This window comes from Thermobia domestica, chromosome 11 (genome assembly GCF_964235325.1).
Source record: "Thermobia domestica chromosome 11, izTheDome1.hap1.1, whole genome shotgun sequence".
Lineage (NCBI taxonomy): Eukaryota > Metazoa > Arthropoda > Insecta > Zygentoma > Lepismatidae > Thermobia > Thermobia domestica.
The window spans coordinates 251,655,798-251,680,094 of NC_137464.1; the positions used below are offsets into that span (position 1 = coordinate 251,655,798).

The 24,297-nt window shown below is 32.4% G+C and overlaps 1 protein-coding gene across 1 annotated transcript in view; it reads right to left on the minus strand.

Annotated features, from left to right (window-relative positions):
* Positions 1 to 24,297, minus strand: part of Adsl (adenylosuccinate lyase) — a 647,432-nt gene that overhangs the window by 19,526 nt on the left and 603,609 nt on the right. The window contains exons 5-9 of the mRNA XM_081732033.1: positions 20,625 to 20,749; positions 14,857 to 15,014; positions 11,724 to 11,875; positions 3,129 to 3,346; positions 1,003 to 1,183 (exon numbers count right to left, since the gene is read on the minus strand). Coding sequence (XP_081588159.1) covers positions 1,003 to 1,183; positions 3,129 to 3,346; positions 11,724 to 11,875; positions 14,857 to 15,014; positions 20,625 to 20,749 — 834 coding nt within the window. The remainder of the gene's footprint in view (positions 1 to 1,002; positions 1,184 to 3,128; positions 3,347 to 11,723; positions 11,876 to 14,856; positions 15,015 to 20,624; positions 20,750 to 24,297) is intronic.

Sequence of the window (24,297 nt, forward strand, 5' to 3'; positions counted from 1 at the left end):
CACATCTAAAGTAAGAAGCACAAACTTATTGATTTGGCGGAATGTTCAGATCAAGTATTGTCCACATTCTTTACATGCAAAGGTATAATTAGTGAAGAAAACGAACTATGAATAACTATGAGTATATTGTAAATTCTCACACTTTGTCTCGGCATTTTAGTCTAGAAACAAGCAAGTCCCAACTATGACTATACTGTAAATTCCATAGGATATTTTAGTCTGAAAATCTAGGAATCCTAAAAAAGTGACATCTGAAAGTTATATTTTCTAAAATCATTAAAATATTTTTATAAGATTTTATACACACACACATTTATTGGACGGTAACAATTACGGAACATCGGACGTACCAGCAAGGAAATGAGTGTTTTTGAATGGGCATGGCCAAGTTTAAAAAAAAAATCGCCATTAGATGTCAGTGAATACGTCTTCTCAGTTTGCAGTCAGTCAGACGTAAGATGGCGTCCGCTCAAGAGAAGGCGTTTTGTGTACTGCAGTTTGCAAAGACTGAGTCAGTCATTTCGATCCAGCGTGCTTTTCATCGGCGTTTTGGCATTGATCCGCCTGCATCCAAAAACATTCGTCGTTGGTATCGCCAATTTGAAGATGCAGGATACTTGTGCAAAGGTAAGAGTCCAGATCGGCCTCGCACTTCCGATGAAATGCTGAAATTGAGCTATGGTCTAGATGTTGTTCGTGCTGCTGCTGGTGAACACATAGGGCATTTGTAATAGCATAGCTAAAACTTGAAGATTTTGTGAGTATTTTGCAATTCATCCCATTTTGTAGTATGTTTTTATCAATACATGTGGACTTTTAAAGAAACACCCTGTATATATACAGAAGGATATATAAGGGTGAAAAAAGAGAATTGACGAACTGGAAATTTTTTTGTAAAATTTACTCTAGGCCTAGAGGCTGGAAGAACACCTAGTTGTCACGAAAAGTACATTTCTGTGTTGATTGTCTACTAATAAAGAATACAATAAATACTGAACTTACCTGTCTGTTTCCTCCGGCTTTAACCATAGCCGCCATTATATTTTCTGAAGCCATAAAAGGCAGCTCCTGTCTTATATGGCGGTCAATGACCTTTGGGTAGACAACAAGGCCCTCACAGATATTCTGCAACGTCATCAAAATTGTGTCAGCGGACAGGAACGCCTCGGACAGAGTGATTCTCCTGAAATGCATACAGAAATTACAATGTTACAAATATATATATACATAAATGATGTTACAAATATATATATACATAAATAATGTTACAAATATATAAAGTCTGAGTATTCTGCACAAAAGCACGTTTTAGTCCACTTATTTTGATTAGCCAGATGGGGCTACTAAGCAGCTAAAGGAGAAGTAGCAGTGCCAGTTTCTTTCCCATGTGTTTCAAAAACGTAAGATTGGAAATTAAGGAGCTGGAGTGGAAAGAGAGATACACTGACAATTAGAACTGGTATACTACGTATACAAGATTAATTATAGTTATATTTTATAGGCGTTCACAGGTACACGCGAATAAGTACTCCTTCAACAAATTACTCTGGCTTCTTATAATATGAAAAAGCAAGATTCTTAACATAGCAGTGATATACTTACTTAAATTAAATTTTAACATTTAACACGATGTAGTTCATCGTAATGATATATGCAGTGTTGTTCTTCTAAAAATTGCTAACAAAGACAGAGAAATGGCATAAAATATTTTCGTTCGGCTACCATGGCCGCGATCGATGTCGGTTTCCTGTAAGCCTGTATTAGCTAATTCTTGATACAGCTAGCAAGAGGAAATAATAACTATGAAAATATTCTATACGCATATAAGTTGAATTGTAACCTAGTAACAATTCATCGCTATTATTGTTTAACACTAAGAAAGCGAAGTTCTGAAATTTTTTATGTGTTAGGTATATAGCGCATATGTTTTCTTAGAAACAAAAAAAGCGATGTGAATAAAAAAATACAACAACACCGCTTTCGCAGCTTATAAGCATTTATTACTTATGATTTATTTATTTATTTATTTTTAATGTTGGAAAAACGGATGTTCCTCTTTCGCGAAACACAATCCATTTCTTCAGTGAAGTTAGCTTAAGGAATGAATATCTTCTGAGAAAAAGTGGATTATCTTTGACGAATGTAGAACATAACAGTTTTTCAAACATGAAAATCACAGAACTTATAAATGTTTTAACACACTTCTTAGCATACGTCAATGCGCTCATAATTACGTTGTGATAATGGTCCAATTACCTTCATTTATTACGATTTCTGATTAAGTAAACTGTACAGTCATGTGTGTGTTTTCTTATCATTAATATCGAAACAAATAGAATAATTTGCGTACACTTTTCCTTGGAGTTACGAGAACAAGTCTTACCTTACTCAAATTGATGCACTTCTTTACAAATTACTGACAATAAAACTTGTGAAGAAGAGGTATTAACTTGAAATGAAATAAAATATTTTAGTTTAATGTACGTCATGCCCTTTAGGCTAAGGGAGATGACGATTAAGGCAAGTGAATGATGATGGAAGAATTAATGGAATGAGAAAGCGGGAGGAAACAGGAAATTCATGAACACGATGTTGTCTACCACAAACTTACTTGGCAGGGGATCGAACTAGGGACCCCACGCACCAGAGGTAAGCGCTCTAACACTGAACCACCGTGCCCCCTACATATTAACTTACTGAGGTAAATGATGAGAAAATAATTATTGGAGTAATACATAACTTGAAGAACACGAAAATAGACAGTAAAACACACACTTCAATAGACGCTTTCTTAAGCTTTGTCACATGAACATTGAGAGTACAGGACGGAGTTTTAGCCGGTAAGATTACAAAATTAATACTCATTGTAAGTCGACTTGCTTTAGTGCAAAGGCTCTACCATCCGACTACAAATTGACCAATCCTTACGTAAGAAACGATATACTAAAACTATAATGATGAGAAATTTGTTAATTTCAGGTTTTCCTTTCACTGGAATCAGCCAAATGTGACAGGACAACTAAATAGGTCACTCCAAATGGACTCAAACATTCTTCACAAATAAAAATTCACAGACAAAAAACATGAACTTTCACAACGAACGGAAATCACCAAAAACAATCATCTACCTGTTAGCGCTGTCATCCAGAGTTCTTTCCATCCACTGAGTAGCTGCAGTGTGCAGAGTGTTTGCAGAGAGCGACATCAAATGGCGGGCAATGGCGCAGCATCGTTCACTTCTCATAGGATTTCGCTTGTACGGCATGGCACTCGACCCAATCTGAGTCTTCTCAAATGGCTCCTCAACTTCTTTCATGTTGGCCAAAAGACGAATATCAGAGCAGATCTGCATATAACGAAAGGAACAGAATGTCACTGAGGCTATCAAGAGCTTATAATACGTATGGTTAAATCTAATTCATTCTATATAACCAAGATATGAAATAATGTCAATAAGGCATAAGTAATCTTTAATTTATTAGCTAATTACAAATTTAAAGGATAATGCTATAAGGACGTTCATAAAATGAAATGAATTAAAATGTTTAATTTAAGGTTTCACGATTTTGCTCTTTAGATTAAAGGAGGCGGATGTTTAATAAAAGTTAAAAAAAAAACGAATTGGTAGAATAAGAATGTAGAAGGAGATAGGAGAACCTCGAGAAAACGTATGGACGTGATGCTCTCTACCACAAACTAACATACCTCGGACCGAACCACAAACCCCTCACTCCCGAAGTAAGCGCTTTATTATTATGCTATCGTGCCCCTATCAGGACGTTCAAATAGCGAAAATTATATATATATATATATATATATATATATATATATATATATATATATACAACTAATAAACGATTACTAATCCATTCCCTTCAATTGATTATAAATTTGCCAAATTACGGTCTATTTTTCCTTAATGTGAATTTGTGATGGGATTTTCTGTCTGAACTTTTCCAATTTTCTTCCATATTCACATTCCAAAAATTTTTTCATACTCATTATTTATATTACTCATCCGTGTCCTACAAAAATAAAATCATTTCATGTTTTCTTAAAATTACATACATTTAGGATAAAAAATAATACGAACCACAAATAAAGCAAAATTATATTGCAAGTTATTTCGCTGATGCTTCATCAGATAGGAAAGAAAATAAGTAGGAAGAAAAGAAATAGTGAGCGAGAAAACCAGAGTTTATATATATATAGGCCTTTGTCTATCTCTACAATGCTGAGACAGTGAAGAAATAAAAGATGATGGATATAAAGGAAAACTATATCGCAAGTTATTTCGCTGATACTTCATCAGTCAAGAGAAAAAATAAGGAAAACTATATTGCAAGTTATTTTTAAGTAAAAGGAAAAGAAATATTAAGAGAAAAAAGAAGTAACTAACATAGAGTTTATATAAAAATATATAAATAGAAGTTTTTGTTTATTTCTAGATTGAAACAGAGAAGTAATAAAAGTTGATGGATATAAAGGAAAAGCAATGAAAGTCGGTGCATACAAACTAAACTAACAGCATGCCACCTTCTTGGTCTTTGAAAATTAACTCTCTGTTAAAACGCTGAGAATACTTTTCGTACGGGCAGACCAATATGTCTTCTTATCAACGTTCTTGTCTTTAGTTCTGTAATGGCCACCAATTGATAAGTGAGAAATATCAGCTCCCAGACCACGTTGAGATTGTAGTCAAGTAATCGTGTTGCTAGGTTGAGAGTACAGGGAGTTTTATGAGAAAGATAAAACCCATGGGGTGCGTTGGTTGCTAGGAGTGGGAAAAAAATAAAATAAGGCGGAGAAAAATATACAAATAATAAATAAATAAAATATGAATAAACTAAAATATAAAATATAAATTATAAGAATTATTATTATTATTATTATTATTATTATTATTATTATTATTATTATTATTATTATTATTATTATTATTATTATTATTATTATTATTATTATTATTATACTAGGTATTACATTTGACGGTCAGTTAAAGTTTTCTTACCACATAAATTGTATTGTATAAGGTACCAGAGGGAAAGTAGGTTTTATTTTTAAACAGTGGCCTGTATTTCAGAGAGATAAAACATATGTACATCTATATAAATTACTTGTAAAACCAAAACTAGAATTTGGTTCGGTAATTTGGAACAGTGTTTCTAAAACTTTGACAAACTAGATAGAATCTGCGCAAAAATGTTTCATTCGACTGCTACGTTTTAAGATGAAAATGAGCTGCTACTCACATAGCTATGAATATTGGAATTATTACTGGGGCTTAGAGAGTCTTACGAAAAAAAAAAAAAATTGACAAAGTATGCATGCAAAAGATACTACTATCCATTTCATAAAGATAGGCCCCTGACTTCGCGGTGCTGCCGTGACGTCCAGTCAAAACTTATATTGCATTGTCGTACCTCGTTGGAATTGCTGGAATGTTGTCTTTTCAATACTTAAGACATAAAATTTTTCTTTGTACTATGTAGTGAGAAAAAAATAAAAATAAATGAAAAAGTGCATATTTTTTCGTACTTTTTTGGTAGATCAATGTTTATAGGACTATATCTCAGAAAAGAGATCACGTAAAATAATTTCCTGTGTACAATATGTAGATGCATCCATTAACTGTAAGTTGTGAAAAGTTCAATTTTCATCACTTGATATTTTTTGTGTAATTAAAACAAATGTACGACGCTCTTATCTCCTTTCCCATGGTAGGTAGAGAAACGTACTAAACACTGTTCGAAAATTTGGAAGTCTAGTGTTCCAAATATTTGAAACTATTAACAAAAAACGGTTTAGTTGGTAGAGTATTTATTTTTTTAAAAAAATATTTACTTCAACATATTCTCTGCGTTAAGCGGTGAGCCATGTTGCAGCCCAACCTTTAAATTCCCCGCGCTTATATGAAGAAACAGCATACAGTAAGTGGAATTGCGGCAACGCTGCCCTGCAGTGTTGTCGCGTTCAGGAAGCTTGTAGCGCGAAGCCTACTTCATAAGAATGTAATAGGAAAAAGTTTTTATTATAACCTTTCACATCATAAAAATAATGCATGTACACTCATGTCCAAAATTATTGTCGCATGTCTATAAATATGTTATTGTAGGAATATAATTTTATAACGAATTCGCCTGGTATTTCTTATAATGTTAGTATGTGTATAATCGGCAAAGACATGTAGGCTATGTGGCAAATTTCATGTCAAAAGAGCAGTAAATAAGAACAATAAAATGAAAATAAAATTTTCTTATCCATTTAGCAACATTTTGTTTTACTCATGCTAATTTTCGTATTCTTTTCCTATGAAATTTACCACAAATATACATTTCCCGACTCTACATATAGTATCAGTATTAAAAGTACCCTGCAAAATCATTATCAAATTATATTCTTCCAAGAAGACAGTTATAGATATGCGACAATAATTTTGGACATGAGTGTACACATCTCAATATAATCAAAATAAAACGTTGAAGTAACACATTCAAAAACTCATCTCTTAATCTATTTACTTCATTCACTTTCGTCATGGCTTTGTTGACTCATCGCTGCTCCTGCTATCTTCCTAAATACTTATTAACAATGGCTCCATTTCTACCTCAAGATCTATCAGTATAGGGCCTACACACTTTCCAGCTTACGAACATGTTAAAGGTTAAAAAGAAATGTAGCCTTGGCAATCACATGTTCACCCAAGTTCTGCGATCAATTCCCCTGCCGAATGTACAGTAACACAGAATGGGTCCTTTGTTTTCTTTCAACGAAAGTAAACAATGCAATGAGTAGGTGACGAGGTCTGTATTTGCGTCAAATCACGTCGCACTGATTAAGTCTTCAACACTTCCCTTCGGTTCGTAGGCGTCAAAAACTTACACATGCACTTATATCATATGGGTTCATTGCAATGAGACGGACGAATGGGCATTTATATTTTCCTGAGTATATCTTGTGCTTTTTGATTGGAATATATATGGATATTCCTTTACGAGCGGCGGTATTACAGAAAGAAGAGGCAAAATGTTTAGCGATAATGAAATTGCAGAACTGATGAATGACTCCGACTCAGACGGTTATGATTTAGTAATTAATAATAATCACATTGATTATTCTGTGCTCAGTGGCGTATCCAGAAGTGAACAAGATAGTAATTCTGTTTCAAGTAAACCTGAGGCTGCGCCGGGAAAGAGAAAAAAACGCGTCATTCCTATTCAAAGGCAGATTCTGATGTAGCTTGGAGCGATAATATTCAAGTAAATGCAAAACCCTAGTGGTGTCCCGGGAATTGATCAAAATGCTGGGCTATCTACAGAGTATTCCGCATATAAAGTGTTTCAGCTGTTTTTACCGATGAAGTTTTATAGTAGAAAGAAAAGTTGAGTTGATTTTGTGTTTAACGTCCTGTTCAGCAGCGAGGCTATATGAGACGTGTACCTACTGATTAACGTGGAATCCAAACTACATGAGCTCCCGCCAGGAATAGTAGTAAAAGAAATGAATCAATACGCAAAACAGCAGATTGAGAAAAAGAAAATTTACTAAAACAAAAATCTTTGTTTTCTAAATGAAAGCGTGTTATTTCAATTGAAAACAAGGAACTTTTTACACTAATTATTCACATATACCTTGTACGGAAGCCAGCTTTACGCGATTTTTACAAATCAACTACGCCAGAGCTATTAGTATGTCTGCCAAGTGGTGGAAGAAGCTGTTTTTTCTGCTGTTTGACTTATCACACATGTCAATGCTCACATACTGTACAGGAACAAAGCAAGAAAACATATCGCACTTCGAACTTTTTATGCGAATGTAGCAAATAAACTGCTGCACTCAGCAGGCGTTGAAGTACATGGACCTGGTAGAATTCTGGTAGCAAGGGACCATTAGATAGTTTCCCCCCAATATCTGCAAATTCTAACAGAGTAGGACAAAGGAGATGCAAAGTTCGTAGCATCCGCACGGTGAAAGGAAGTTTTTAATAAATATTAGCGTTTATTGCAGAGATGCAAACAACCACTCGCCCGGGGCGTGTGGTTCATCGATGCGGGCGAGTATTTAATATCGTACGGAAGTTAAGTAAATTATATTTATTATGTGATGTGTGCTAGTAACTTTATTCTTGGGCGAGTAAACTCTTGATGCTTATTTGCATCCCTGGTTTATTATCTGATATATAAAGTTGGACTTTGCGTGGGAAAGTGCTTCGAAATGTACAACACTTAAGAGAAGTACTGGGACTCTTAGATCTAAAAACAGATTTTCTGTGGAGTGTAAACCCAATGTTACACATCAACTAAGGTTGTATCATATAATAAACTTTGTGCGTGTATTTGTTTCTGTGCAAATGTATTTTGTACTGCGAGCAATAAGTGAAAACCTGACAAAAAGCAACACATTTTCGAGGACCATCACATGCAAATCCAAACAAGATAAGAGTTCGCTTTTCTAATTTTGAACATTTGTCACATTTACTGTATATCCTGTTAATTTCTAAGAAATTGGTTTAAAATCTGTGGAGACATTACATCTTAAAAATATCTCTAAAAAGTGCCGGACAGTGTGCGTGACAAGTTTAAATACCCGTCCGGCTGCGAGTGTATAGCGCCAGGAAAATGTGGCAACGTAGCACTCCGTATAAACTACGATAGCGAAGGGCGCAAAGCAGAGAAAATCATAATGTCATATTTGTGATTGTTTATCTTTTAAAACAAGTCAAAACAGTTTGGTTGAAAAAGCTACTTTAAGATCTTTCTAAACGTTTTTTCAGATTGTTAATACACCGCAGCAATTCAGAGATAATGATGTCTCACTTTTTACTGAATAACAAGAAAATTACTACGTGTTGAGTAATGAAATTTTCAGAACTTACAGGTAACATATGCATCTACATATCATGCACAGGAAATTATTTCATGTTATCTCCTTTCCGAAATATAGTCCTATAAATATTGATCTACCAAAAAGTACGAAAAAATACGCACTTTTTCATTAATTTCTATTTTTTTCTCACTACACAGTGCAAAGAAAATTTGTATGTCTTAAGCATTGAAAAGATAACATTCCAACAATTCCAACGAGGTACGACAATGCAATATAAGTTTTGACTGGACGTCACGGCAGCACCGCGAAGTCAGGGGCCTATCTTTATGAAATGGATAGTAGATAATGTTTATATCAGTGAATACTGTTTACTAAAGATAGGTTTTAAAGTACCAAATCATAGCATAAGAAATAGCACGATTTTAGTTCCTCTGAATGGAAATGTTAAATTTAAAAAAAAAAAAAGTGATAGCTTCTTTAAGCACATAAATTTAGACTTACTGTATTAAACAAGTGAAAATTTTATGAGATCTGACTGATATTTTTTAAACAATGACGTTAAAAACATTAAGCTAAAATATAATTTTAAGATTGCTGTTCTAGCTTTTCTTTGTTTTAAATAAATAGAGAGTTTGACAATTTTTACAGCATTGACAAGGAATTATTTCTGCTTAATTGACTTTTATCTACATTGTGTTTTACATTAGTGCTCCTCCTTTTACTGTTTTCTTATTTATTATTATTACTATTATTATCATTAGCATTATTATCCCATCGTAATGTAGTACTCTATCACACTATGTGCTTTTTTTTTTTTTTTTTTGCCAACAAGCTGTTCGCAGCATTGAAATAAAGATGATTATTATTATTATTATTATTATTATTATTATTATTATTATTATTATTATTATTATTATTATTATTATTATTATTATAGAAATTATTTGTCTGTCGGCAAATTTCTAACAGCTAATAATCTCCGTTCCGCTACGTTCGCTAAGACTGTGGAATATTTAACAAGCTTTATTGTCAACTCATATGAGCCGTACGACCATTAACACTCACTACTAAATGGAAATAAGGTTGTAATTACATATAATTCACAAGTATTTCTTCCATGTCAATCAAAATTTAGTAACTAAGCAACATGAACACCGTATATAAACTACAGACAGTTGTTTAAGCTTACTTTTAAGCTATTAATTGATTAATTATATTCTAGAACAAAAAGTATTATTTAAATTCACGAAACGTTGTACGTTTATCTAGAACTAGACATCTGTACGGTGAAGATTAAGAATAAGTATATCAATACAAAATAATTACAATATAGACTCTTCAAAAATGATATACAACTAGATAACTCCACGGTACAGATTAAAAAGAGGTGTACCAATATTTATGGCAGATAGACTTAATATCTTCAAGGACCACTGACTTCTTTTTATTCGTCTTGCTCAAAAACCACTTGAAAGCGCCATTTTGGTACTCTGAATAATATCGAGAAAAGTGTAACCGAGAAGCTGAAAGGTATTCCAGAGCACTGGTGCAAAGAATGGAAACAACGCCTCCATCGCTGAGTAGTTGCTCAAGGGGAAATTTTGAAGGAGATAACCTTGATTTGTAAAAGTAATAAAATTCATCGTTACAAGAAAATCAGTCTCATTACTTTTTTCTTCAAACACACCTCGTTATGCGATATGGGATAATAAAATACCTAGGATAGTTAAAATGGTTCTACACAACACATACTTTATACATATAACAACTTAACGCTTCGGAAACAGTGTTACAAAAGAGAGTGGAACAGAATCCAAGCAACGGAGATAATATTCCTACAGAACATTGTCAGAAATACAAAGAAAGGTACGATCCACTCAACTAAGGGAGGAAAAACAAATCTAAGTTACGGTTGTATGGAAATGTAAATAGAATGAAAGAAGAATGCTTTTCTCAGAAATTTCTATACACGTAAATAACAGTAAAACGGCCACAAGGAAGACCCAGGGGCAATGGGAAGATGAAATTCAAATTCAAATTAAATGAAATCTTTGAGTTTAACGTCTCACGATTATGCCCTTTAGCCTAAGGGAAATGATGATTAAAGTAAGTGAATGATGATGGAAACGGGAGTACCCCGAGAAAAGCCACGAACACCATGTTGTCCACCACAAACTTATTTGTGTGGGAATCAAACCAGGGATCCCACGCACCAGAGGTAAGCATTCTACCACTGAGCCACCGTGCCCCTCTAGATCAAATTCAAAAGGTTGAAGAGTGAGGAGAAATAACATGGTACACGTAGAACGGCATAATGAAAGAAAATCGTTGGGACACTCAACAGGATGTTGGAATCATCAATTTATGATGATAAAGAATGTATTTCAATTATTTTAGCATGAATTATCTACGACAAATAAAAAATTACCTACGAAAAGGATGTTGAAATATGTAAAAATGCCTAAATATGCAAATATCAAGAACAAATAAATGATTATCATATGGACAGTTTTCGGACATGTCACAAGAATGTTCTTATTTGGATTTCAATTGGTTATTTTCAACTTTTTTTTTTTTTTTTTGTATACAAAATCTGGCCTGGTGATTATACAAGAAATGATGCGTCGGAATGTATTTCACTTATTTTAGCATGAATTATCTACGACAAATAAAAAATAGGAAGCAAAGGCTGTTGAAATATGTAAAAATGCCTAAATATGCAAATATCAAGAATATATAAATGATTATCATATGGACAGTTTTCGGAAACATGTCACAAAAATGTTCTTATTTGGATTTCAATTGATTATTTTCAACATCTTTTTTGTATACAAAGTCTGTCCTGGTGATTATACAAGAAATGAAGCGTGGGAAACAAAATTTAACACTTAACTTACCTTATGGACTGTGGCACCCAAACTACTGAGGACGGATACACACTCTATATCCATCTTTCGGGTGTACGTTTGGCCAGATATTATGAAGGCACTTCTGAATCCAGCCATTTGTGTCACTAACTTATCCAGTTTCTTTACTTTCTCACCATCTCCTGTAATTAATATATATATGAAATCAGTATTTAAATGTTATATTTTTAATATATATAGTGTTTCTGGTTTAGAGTTTACTATTGAAAAGATCAATGACTTAACGTTTTATTAGGTAACTGAAGTTCTAACTGGCTTCATAGATTTACTATTACGAAGCATTAGTAATAAACACTCATGACATAATAAATAAATATGGCAAAGACAAAAGCCATGATGATGGGAACCAAGGGGTGTCGGTGTCAAATATTGAAGTAGGAGAGGAGAAAATAGATACCTGGGTTATATTATTAGCTTGGGCGTCTCTGGCGGGGGGACGGGGGGGGACGCGTCCCCCCAATATTTTGAAGTGACATAATCTAACATTCCGCTAAGATACTAGCAGTTAGATCATTTCCTTTGATGTCCCCCCCCCCAAATTTTACATGCCAGAGACGCCAATGATTATTAGTAATGATATGAAGTGTGAACGGGAAATAAAAGCAAGGATAGGAATGGTGAAAGAAGCTTTCAGGAAGAATTAAGAATAAAGAGTTGAGAAAAAGACTCATAAAATGCTTCGTGTGGAGTATTGTACTGTATGGGTCAGAAACATAGACATTAAGCAAAAATGATGAAAAACGACGGAAAGCTTTCGAGCTGTGGGTGTGGAGAAGAATGGAGACAATTAGCTGGATCGAGTGGAAAACGAATGAAAGAGTGTTAGAAATGGTGAGGAGAAAAGAACAATTTCAGATATTGTTAAGAAGAGGAAGAGAAAGTGGTTGGGACATTGGGTAAGAAGGAACTGTTATGAGGGACACGATAGAGGATATGGTGGCAGGAAAGAGAAGGAGAGGGCGAAGGAAACTACATTTAATGGACGATATCAAAACAGAAAAAATGTATGTGAAAACGAAGAGGTTAGTGGAAGAGCGTGGAGCATGCAAGATTCTCAGTTGCGGCAAGCGACCTGCCAATAATGGCAGAATACCTATGATGATGAGTAAAAAACAAGAATAAAAAAAGGAAAAATCATAAAAATAAAAAATGCCTTAGTTGATTGGGATTTGGTTTTAGATTACCTGCTTTAAAAATATACTTGATACATTTATTGCGAAAAAGACAAACCCATTTAACTCCCCCATGGTAGGAAAAAAAAGTAAATAATTTCAAGTTTCACGATATTTCACAAAGATTAACATTGCAAACCCAATTCATAAGCAATTATCATTCTCTTATTACGAAATAAGTCTACAACATTAACTATTTATCTAAGTAAAGTACGTATTTTGTATTTATCGAACCACTATTAATGATTTGTTCGATGTATCACAATTTGTTTCTAGAGCGTAATCAAATTAATATTCGATCTCTACATTGATATATTCATTCAATAAGGAAAAACTAACGAATATTAACAGTTTATCAATTTAAAGTATACGTTTCGAATGCAGACATTGCATTCATCTTCAGGGATTGTGAATTAAGAGACCGGAGATATGTGGGCATATATATATAGTTTTTAGTAAGTATTCTCGGGCTATCAGCGAGGTGAAGATATTGACATCCGACGTTTCGAATGCAGACATTGCATTCATCTTCAGGGATTGTGAATTAAGAGACCGGAGATATGTGGGCATATATATATAGTTTTTAGTAAGTGTTCTCGGGCTACCAGTCAGATGAAGGCATTGACATCCGACGTTTGGAATGCAGACATTGCATTCATCTTCAGGGATTGTGAATGTGTTTTTGTATTTTAATGTGTTTTGTTTTGAGACGAAAAAAGGAACAAATCTTACAAAACGGAAAATAAATATAAAATGTAAATTTTAAAAAAGATATATATGAAATAATTCGAGTTCCGTCCTGGCTAAGCGGTTAGCGTACGTGCCTTTGGCGTGGGAGACCTGGGTTCGATGGGCTCATGTGGTTCGGATCCCACGTTAAACTGTAGGTCCACGTCTCATATAGCCTCGTTGCTGAACGGGACGCTAAACTCTAAATCAAATCAAATCAATGAAATATCAATATTCTTATCTTATCGCAAAGAAGAATGAATTCTCAAACTTCCTCTGGAGAAGAAGTACATTTTAAAAAAAACAAGTGAGAACAAAAACCAAACTAAGCATGTTTATGAATGTTATATGAAGTTTTATTAGGTTTTTCAGTTTTCTTTACAGGTTTGTGTTGTTGCGTGTGTGTGTTGTGTATTTTGTAATATATATAAGTAAATAAATAAGTTAATTGAAGAAATAAAAATAAATTAGAGCATGACTTAAAATAGATGTGATTCTATAGAAAAAAAAAAACCCTTGCCTCACTCTAACCTGAGGCTGAATAAAAGAGGAGAGATAAATAAATAAGAGTAAAGTAGTACGTAAAGAGAGAAAACAAGAGACTGAAGGAGGAAGTCCAGTCTGTCATAAATACGACCTGATGAGAAGGGAAAGGTAGGAATAAATGGAGGCCGAAAAATAATTAATTAATTAATTAATTAATTAAATAAGAAAGTAAAATAAAAATACATAGGAGGGTAATAATTACAGATTAAGACTTTAATGACAATATATGCCCTTTAATATAGCACATTAGTTCCGCTTCAACCTAATATGGCAGATGTTTAAGAATTATTCAAAAATGCGATATGTGATGGGTGGTGAGTACTTTTTTCTTTCCTCTCATTGAGTAAATATAAACAACTGCCTATGCAGAATATTTTGAATTTTGATATTTTAGTCCAGCAATGATAAAATTTCCCCGAAAGTGAAAAATAAAAATGACTTGAAGGGAAAAGAATCACGAAACGGAATAAATAAGTACAAAGTATGCAAGTGAATAAATTTTGTAATCTTCACGGAAGAAATTCTGAGCTATACCTTGAAATCATCATAGCTTCATGGGATGTAAGTATTAACAAAACAAACATAAAAGACGATAAATAATGACGTATTTAGATTTATACAGTGAACACGTCAGAAGTCATACATTGTCTTCTTACCATCAAAAAGTTGAAGGAAGGAAGCCTGTGTTCCTGTGGTGCCTTTCACGCCTCGAAATCGTAGATTGTCTCTGGCAGTTCGTATTGCCCTCTCATCCATTAGCAGCTCTTGGATCCATAGACATGCTCTCTTCCCTACAGTTGTCAACTGGGCGGGTCTAAAGAAAAAAAAAAAAAAAAAAGAAAAAACAAGTTAATGTACTGGAATGCGTATTAAATCATTTTCTTTAGATCTAAGGACATAATTGCGGGTCTTACTGCAGTGTAATGTCTAACAAGTAATTATTTATAGTCTGTACATGGCAGCTCAGTGTACAATGGAGCATGGCAGCTAAAGACCTATTACACTAACTTAGTTCAGATACTATTAGTAATGCCATTATTTCAGTTGTATCTAATAAAGCTGTTAAATTCCTTATTGACAATAATTTTCTACTGTTACTCGAATTTCCGTCTTCATTAGTCGAATAATTGTTTGAATAATTATTCATTATCCGAATAATTGTTTGAATCGTTATTTATTACCCCGAATAATTGCTTGAATCTTTATTTACTATCCGAATATTGCTTGAATTATCATTTATTATACGAATGTTTGTTTGAATCACTATTATCCGAATAATTATTTGAATCATTATTTATTGTTGAAATAATTGTTTGAATCCTTATTTATCTGATAAATTGTTTGAATCATTATTTATTATCCGAATAATTATTAGAATCATCATTACTACCCGAATAATTGTCTGAATCATGATTTATTATCCGAATAATTGTTTGAATTATTATTTATCTGAATAATTGTTTGAATCATTATTTACTATCCGAATGGTTGTTTAAATTATTTATCTGATAAATTTTTTGAATCATTATTTATTATCCGAATAATTATTAGAATCATCATTACTACCCGAATAATTGTCTGAATCATGATTTATTATCCGAATAATTGTTTGAATTATTATTTATCTGAATAATTGTTTGAATCATTATTTACTATCCGAATGGTTGTTTAAATTATTTATCTGATAAATTTTTTGAATCATTATTTATTATCCGAATAATTATTAGAATCATCATTACTACCCGAATAATTGTCTGAATCATGATTTATTATCCGAATAATTGTTTGAATTATTATTTATCTGAATAATTGTTTGAATCATTATTTACTATCCGAATGGTTGTTTAAATTACTTATCCGATAAATTGTTTGAATCATTATTTAGTGCTCGAATAATGGCTTGAATCATTATTTATTATTCTAATAATTGTTTGAATCATTATTTATCCGATAAATTGTTTGAATCATTATTTAGTGCTCGAATAATTGCTTGAACCATTATTTATTATTCGAATAATTGTTTGAATCGTTATTTATCTGAATAATTGTTTGAATCATTATTTATTATCCGAATGGTTGTTTAAATTATTAATTATTCGATAAATTGTTTGAATCATTATTTAGTGCCCGAATAATTGCTTGAATCATTATTTATTATTCAAATAATTGTTTGAATCGTTATTTATTATCCGAGTAATTGTTTGAATTATTAATTATCCGAATGATTGTTTAAATCGTTATTTATTATCTGAATGATTGTCTGAATCGTTATTTATTATCCGAATGCTTGTTTGAATCGTTATGCATTATCTGAATGATTGCTTTAATCGTTACTTATTAACCGAATAATAGTTTGAATCATTATTTATTATCCGAATTATTGTTTGAATCGTTATTTAATATCCGAATAACTGTTCGAATTTTATTTATTATCCGAATAATTGTTTGAATCATTCTTTATTATCCGAATGATTTTTGAATCATTATTTATTATCCGAATAATTGTTTGAATTTTCTTTATAATCTGAATGATTGTTTGAATCGCTATTTATTATCCCAATAATTGTTTGAATTATTATTTATTATCTGAATGATTGTTTGAATTATCAATTATTGGAATAATTGTTTAAATCATTATTTATTATCCGAATGATTGTTTGAATCATTATTTACTATCCGAATGATTGTTTGAATCGTTATTTATTATCCGAATAATTTTTGAATCATATTTCTTATCCGAATAATTGTTTGAATAATTATTTATTTAAATAATTATTCAAACAAAGAACATTATTCAAATAAAGTATATTCGAAGAATCAATTATTGGTTAACAGTATAAGTACTTAAATGGACAAATGGATTGAATGCAAGTTAGGTATAACCACCAGGACATATGGTGTGACCACTTCGAAGTTTGGATCTGTCATTGATATAATAACGCCTTATGAGGTTACATAAAAAAGAAAACAGTTCCTGTTCACTTACGACACACTTGACGACCTTAAAGTAGTTGTTCGGTGTTTATTTATTTATTTATATAGTATATTTATTTTGAGTACGTCAGCATGTTACGGAGAACTATATTTTTATATGATATTCCTGTAATACTAAGATGAAGGCATATGCAGTGTCTGGAATTCAAAAATTAGCTTTGCTAAGAGAAGAATGAGGGGATTTTGCAAACATTTCAATTTATTTTATTCATTTACAGTGGTATCTCGGGTCACGAATGCCTCTCGCCGTGACTAAATTAAGCCACGAACACAATTTCCGAACGAATTTTGACTCGACCTGCGAAAAATGCCTCAGCGCACAATCCTACACACGTGGCTTTGGCGTCATGTTTTCAGCTCGCTAACAGCAACAGTTGTACCCAGGTTTGCGCGCCGTGAACATGTTGTCGCTGCATTGTTCTTGATACACTTTTAAAAAATGCATTAATTAACCTATATTATGACTCCTTCTCTCCGTCTACCATCTATCTATGCCAGCAAATTTAAAGTTATACTGTATAGTTTATATTACTCTATATGTATATTTTTGTCACAAATAAACCCATAAACAAGTCAAGGAACGATGCTTCTGAGGCGGGAGAACGGATTGATAGGATTTTAAGTAATATCAATGGTAAAACTTGTTTCCGTTTGCGAACATTTCGGTTCTAGAATAACGTTACGGAGCGAATTAATTCGTAACCTAAAGTCTCTCTTTAAAAAAAAATAAAAAATAAAAAAAAAAATCAACTAAGTTGTCCTTTAATCAAAGAGATCTTTAACATTAACCCAACACGCCATAAAACGGAGAGTCAAATTTTTCACTGTGCACCCTAAACAAAATGTACTATACAGTTCAAGAAAAACATAACAAGCATAATGCCACCCACACCGATTTAGATAAATAAAATGGAAAGATATTGTTGCAATCCTCTTATCTTCTAAAATTTGAAGTCAGTGTTCCTAAAATACGAACTCCTTCCTAAAATACGAATTATTTCAATCAAAAACATTGATAATGTATCGTTAACAGACTGCAAAAGTTACTACATAAATCAAATCATATCTTCAGATGTGTGAGAGCCTGTATTTGATTGCAACTAAAAATTATATTGGCATGATTAGGAAAATACCACTATGCTTCAATATTTAAGTACAAGCAATTGCTAACAACAATTTCAGCAGAGATAACTAATAATACAACAACTAATTGAAAGTTTGATGCGATCCATTGATGTCCCCCCCCCCCCCCCTTAATTGAGGACCATGATTTGCCGTGAAAAACTAAAAAAGAAATGTCGTATGTCTACAGGTAAATGTCTTAGGAACATTCAAAGTTCCCAAGTATCACAGATCGTTAGCCCAATGTTAGGAAACGGTGAATTCGTTAAAAGAAAAATTGTTAAACCAATATCTGTGCTACTTGGGCTACTTGACCCCTGACATGGAAATATGTTTCGTTTCTTTTCGTATCAACTTGCTCCATGGGCACAATTTCTTGCGCCCTTGTATCACTAGTTAACAGACAATGTAGATGATTCAATGCAATAGTGTTAGATGGCAACATTGCGTCATTGCTTTTAGTGAGTATTCTGTGTGTAACGAGAAAACTAGAAGGTAGAAGAAACGTGTACGTATCTAAAAAAAAAAAAAAAAAAATACATTAAAATATAATTAATAGCTCATTTATGTATGATTACATGTACGTTACATCCTACAAACCCGATCAACGATAACAAATAGGTTATTTGCAAATAAATAAATAAATAAATAAATAAATAAATAAATAAATAAGAAAATAAAAACACTTCAAGAAGTACGATAATTGACTCAGCATCAATTCAAAAATGAATAAAATGACAAGATCAACAGGAATTTTAGTACAGAAATTAACTTCGTGGCATTAAAAGTATAAAATATAATAAAACTATTCCCTCTTCCATGGTACAAGACTCAGACTACAAAAGAACCTGCATCGCCCCTGTCGAAAACAACCTTCCAATCATTTTTGGATTTGTCCGTTTTCCAGCTACTCTAACCCTCTCCAGGAAATACAAGCTAATGGAGGTTGATTTCTACAATGGTTCTTTACAGCGAAAAAAAAAAAAAAAAAGCATTCAAATTAATAATATATTCTACCCAATGTTTCAATAGGCTGGCGTTAAAATTAAGAGAAAGATAAAATTACAGGGAGCATTACCTAGAACCCCGAATTCAAGCACACTGATTTCTTCTTAGTCCGATGCACAATAACTGTAGTAGTAATTTTGATGCTGCTCACCAAGAAACCGAAGTGAGTTTGAAGTTGCGGGCCTAGGCAATGTCTTCATCTTTTTATCTGACAATCTTATCTTTCCCCTCTGACATCAGAAGCCCAATGTCCTTTGAAATGTAATGAGTTAATTTAAATGTAAGTTCGTAACTTGTTATTTTCATCTTACGTCCTAGTTCATATATAAGTTTCTTATGAGTCTTCGATCTTTCTATTCCAGTTTCATTTCATTTAGCACGCCCATCAAAATATCCCATTACACTACACTCTAAAGACTTTTTATTTCAAATTAGAGGAAAATTCCAATAAACAGACTCCTATTCCACTATCGATACCCTAAACCACTGAAAATGTTGAGCGTTCAAAAATAACTTTCCATTTCCGAAGGACATTATTCGTGCCATTTCATTTCATTTATTTGTTCACGACAGAATACATAAGCTGTATGAAGCCAGACCAAACTAACAACATATTCATGGTGAGGAAAATTTGTCTCTAGGGAAACAGTGGCAACTTGACACGAACTGCTGCCAAAAACAAATATTAAAGAAATGTTTTGCTTTTGTTATTTCATATCCGTGAAAAACAGAAAATCAAAATAATAATAATTATTATTATACTCAATGATAGCTATTATTATTATTATTATTATTATTATTATTATTATTATTATTATTATTATTATTATTATTATTATTATTATTATTATTTGAGTTGTCTAACACCAGAGTGCACTATCTATCTACATTTTTGCCAATTTCTGAGATTAAATATGAAATTATTTGTGTCGCATATTTCACATCGAACCTTAATCCACAACAAACTAAGTACAGAAATTGACGCAACAGTCACGCCAAGCCCATTTCCAAAAGACAGCACTTCGTGTCAAGTATTGTTTCCCATAATAACGGCCAATTACCCACAGCACGAAAACAAAGTTTATTCGGTCTGCATTCAAACAGCTCATATAAATGTAACAATGTACAATACATTTAATACCCGTATAATAAGATTTTCAAAAGAATAATAAATGGTAGTAGTAATTAAATGGATTAAAATAAACTACAAGATATAGATAGATATAGATATAGATATAGATATAGATATAGATATAGATATAGATATAGATATAGATATAGATATAGATATAATACTCACTGAAGATGAGTGAATCCTAGCGTTGGCAAATCCTTGTACTCTTCTGCAAATTTAGAGAGACGATTAATGCAACTGGCTACCTTAGGCAAAAGGATGTCAAATCCATCTTTTAACACAATTAAATCCTGCAAAGAAAAATTAAAACATGCTAACTACCAATATATACAACTCTAAAAAAAAAGTGCAGTAATGTTTAAACTAGAGGTCACCAACCTTTTTAACCCTAAGGGTCACAATGACTGCTCTACTAAGTTTCAAGGGCTAAGACCCAGCTAACTCTGTAGCTCCAGCGCTATCTTGTGGGGAGCTGCGAAATTACGCAAAATATCAATTATGATTGATTAGTCGAAGTATACTGCGCCATCTTGTAGCGAGTAGCAGAACTAAAGCATATTCTGGAAAAGTTCTGCTGTGTTATTGCTTGTCTGGAAGATTCGAGTGATTTCGAGTGTTTTCGAACATGCTCTGCGCACCGAGGATGGATGATATAAATACAGAAGACAACCGAGAGTTGGACAGATCCAAATTTTGAGTTCGGAGCGACAAGTGCGATCTGAAAAGTGAAATATAGTGCGAGTAGTATGTTTTGTGACTATAGTTTCTTAGTGAAAATACAGTGTGTTTAATTGTGAGTAGATAAAACCAATGCATTCTATTTGTTCAAAAACTAGGCTTGTAATGGTATTAATTAGCATTATTTTAATTTGAAGTTACGTTCCGTTTGTGTGGATTTGTATAAATATGGAAGAGAAACAAAACATAGCTACTTAATGCAGAATATTTAAAGAACATTGGGGATATCAGTATTTTGAGATTGAGTCAAGTAATAAGAATAAGGTAATGTGCGTAATTTGCAATTAAATAATATCAGTCATCAAAGAATGCAATATAAAACGTCATTAAGAGACTAAACATTCTCAGAATTACTCTAAACTTACAGAAAGACTTGAATCTTTGAAAAGAGGGTTGAAATCTCAGCAATTGTTAAAGTAAATAAATAAATAAATAAATAAACGCTGAACAAGAAGCAGCAACTAGTTCTAGCTTCCGCGTGGCTCATTCAATAGCGAAACACGGGCAACCTTTTACTGACGGCGAATTAAGGATTGCAGCTGTAAAAGAAATGTATCCAGAAAAAAAAAAAAAAAAAATGAAAGCATCAGTTGGTCAGCGCTGTGGTTTCAAGAGCAGATAATATTGCAGAAAATATATTAATTCAATTGACTGACAAAAATCGACACTTTAAAGTGGTTCTCTTTGGACCTCGATGAGTCAACAGCTGTTTCAGATACTGCTCAGGTGTACTTATTATTCGAGAAATAGATAAAAATTATAAAGTGTATGAAGAGCTTCTTCACATTCAGAGTGTTTACAGCACAACTACTGAAAAATATATTTTTTTAAAGAAGTTGAAAATGATGTTTAGAAAAACAACCTTTAATATAAAAAAATTAAAAGTGCTATTACTGATGGTGGCAAAAACATGTAAGGGGAAAAAATAAAGATGATGTTTCTCTTGGCTGTAGAAAATGACGGTGCTTCAAAACTATTAATCGTATTACCTATTCATCAATGGTCTTTGTGTGGAAAATACTTGGATATGTTACAAGTTTTAAAGCCAAACATGTTAGCTGTTAATTATATCAGGTCACATGAGCTCAATCATTGTCAATTCCTCAAGTTTATTGAAGAGATTGGAGGAAAATGACCTATCACACTATACAGAAGTACGCTGGCTTAGCTACGGTAAAGTTATACAGTAATGCGACTTTTTGTGCTCCGAACAATAATTGAAATTTTCTTGGATGAAAAGAATCGTCGTCGTGTGGCTGAGTTAGACAACAATAAGTGGTTGTGGAAGTTAGCATTTTATACAGATTTAACAACATATGAATCACCTTAATCTAAAATTAAAAGAAAAAAATAACCAGCTTCTGTCTGGTTTATACACTCACATTAAGAGCCTGCCTTACTAAAAATAATACAAAATTTACCATTTTTCTTTTGCTTGTTTATTCATCAGTGAAAGGAAATAATGAAATGCAACTTACCACAATCATAGATAATGTTATTCTACAACAGAAAATATGAACCTGAAGAATGTTCAGTGTTGCAATCCATAGAAATTACAGTGTTGCCAGAAAAACAATTTCCCTAAAATCTAAGTTAAGGCAGCGAGTAGAGGAACAAACTCAACTCCATTTGGTTATATATCATATTGTTTTGGTTTCCTGTGAACTACTTTTTAAATAATAGTTGTCTTTAGTTTGTAATAAACAAAATAGTTTTAACATACAGTTATTAAAACTAAATAATAATGTTAATTAAAAAGTAGATCACAAGAAACCAAAACAATATGATATATAACCAAATGGAGTTGAGTTTGTTCCTCTACTCGCTGCCTTAACTTAGATTTTAGGGAAATTGTTTTTCTGGCAACACTGTAATTTCTATGGATTGCAACACTGAACATTCTTCAGATTCATATTTTCTGTTGTAGAATAGCATTATCTATGATTGTGGTGACTTGCATTTCATTATCTCCTTTCATTGATGAATAATCAAGCAAAAGAAAAATGGTAAATTTTGTATTATTTTTAGTAAGGCAGGCTCTTAAGTCCTTTTGACAAAAAGAAAAAAGTTTTGTTTCAAACCCAATTAAAAAAAAAAAAAAAAAAAAAGTTCCACGCATTGTAGTACATGCCAAACATTCAGCAAACTGGAACTTCATTCCCGGTAGATTTTACTGTTGGAGCTTTGAGAGATTTAAAAATAAATTTTGGGGCTCGCTTTTTAGATTTTGATGTAATTGCAAACGACATCAAGATTTTTTCAAAATTCTTTTAACGCCAACATAGAAGCCCTTGACAAAGAGATTCAAATGGAAATGACTCATTTGCAGTGTAGTGATATTTTTAAAGAAAAATATTTAAATTTATCATTGCTGGAATTTTATAAGTGTCTTCCACTCATACAGTTTGATTAGTAAGTTGCATAAATTTGTTCGCGGCATTCTTTCCACATTCGGAACTACTTATCTGTGTGAAAAAACATTCTCCAAAATGAAATATTCAAAAAATATTTACAGATTTTAGTTAACTGATGAGCATTTGAAGTCACTGCTGATAATTTCCACTAGTAAACTTGATCCACAACTGTAAACAATTGTCAGTAGAACGTTACAGCCTCATAAATCTCATTGATCATAATTATAATGTTTAATTTCATTATGTTAATTACCTATATATGTCACTTATTGTAAGTTTTTAGGATAAATCTCAGAACATTTTAACTGTAATTAAAAATATATTTTATTATTTATATAAGTTATTGTGTTCCTTAATTGGTCGTATAAAGACATTATTATTATTTTGTATGATTTACGTAGCAGATTTTACAATTTAATCAAATTGTAGCAGGCCGGATTAGGGGTGTTCGCGGGCTGTAGTTTGAAGATTCCTGGTTTAAACGATAGGCTGCATATTAACTATATCAAAAGAGCAATCCTTACAACAAGTATATAAAAAATGTATTTCTGCAAATGTTTCGATGTTAGACTCTCATAAACATCTGTCTCTCGTGTTACTGATGATAAGGTAAGTCCAACATCGAAATTTTCCGTGGAAATACATTCTTTTGGATGCTTGAGGTAAGGATTGATCTTTTCACATGA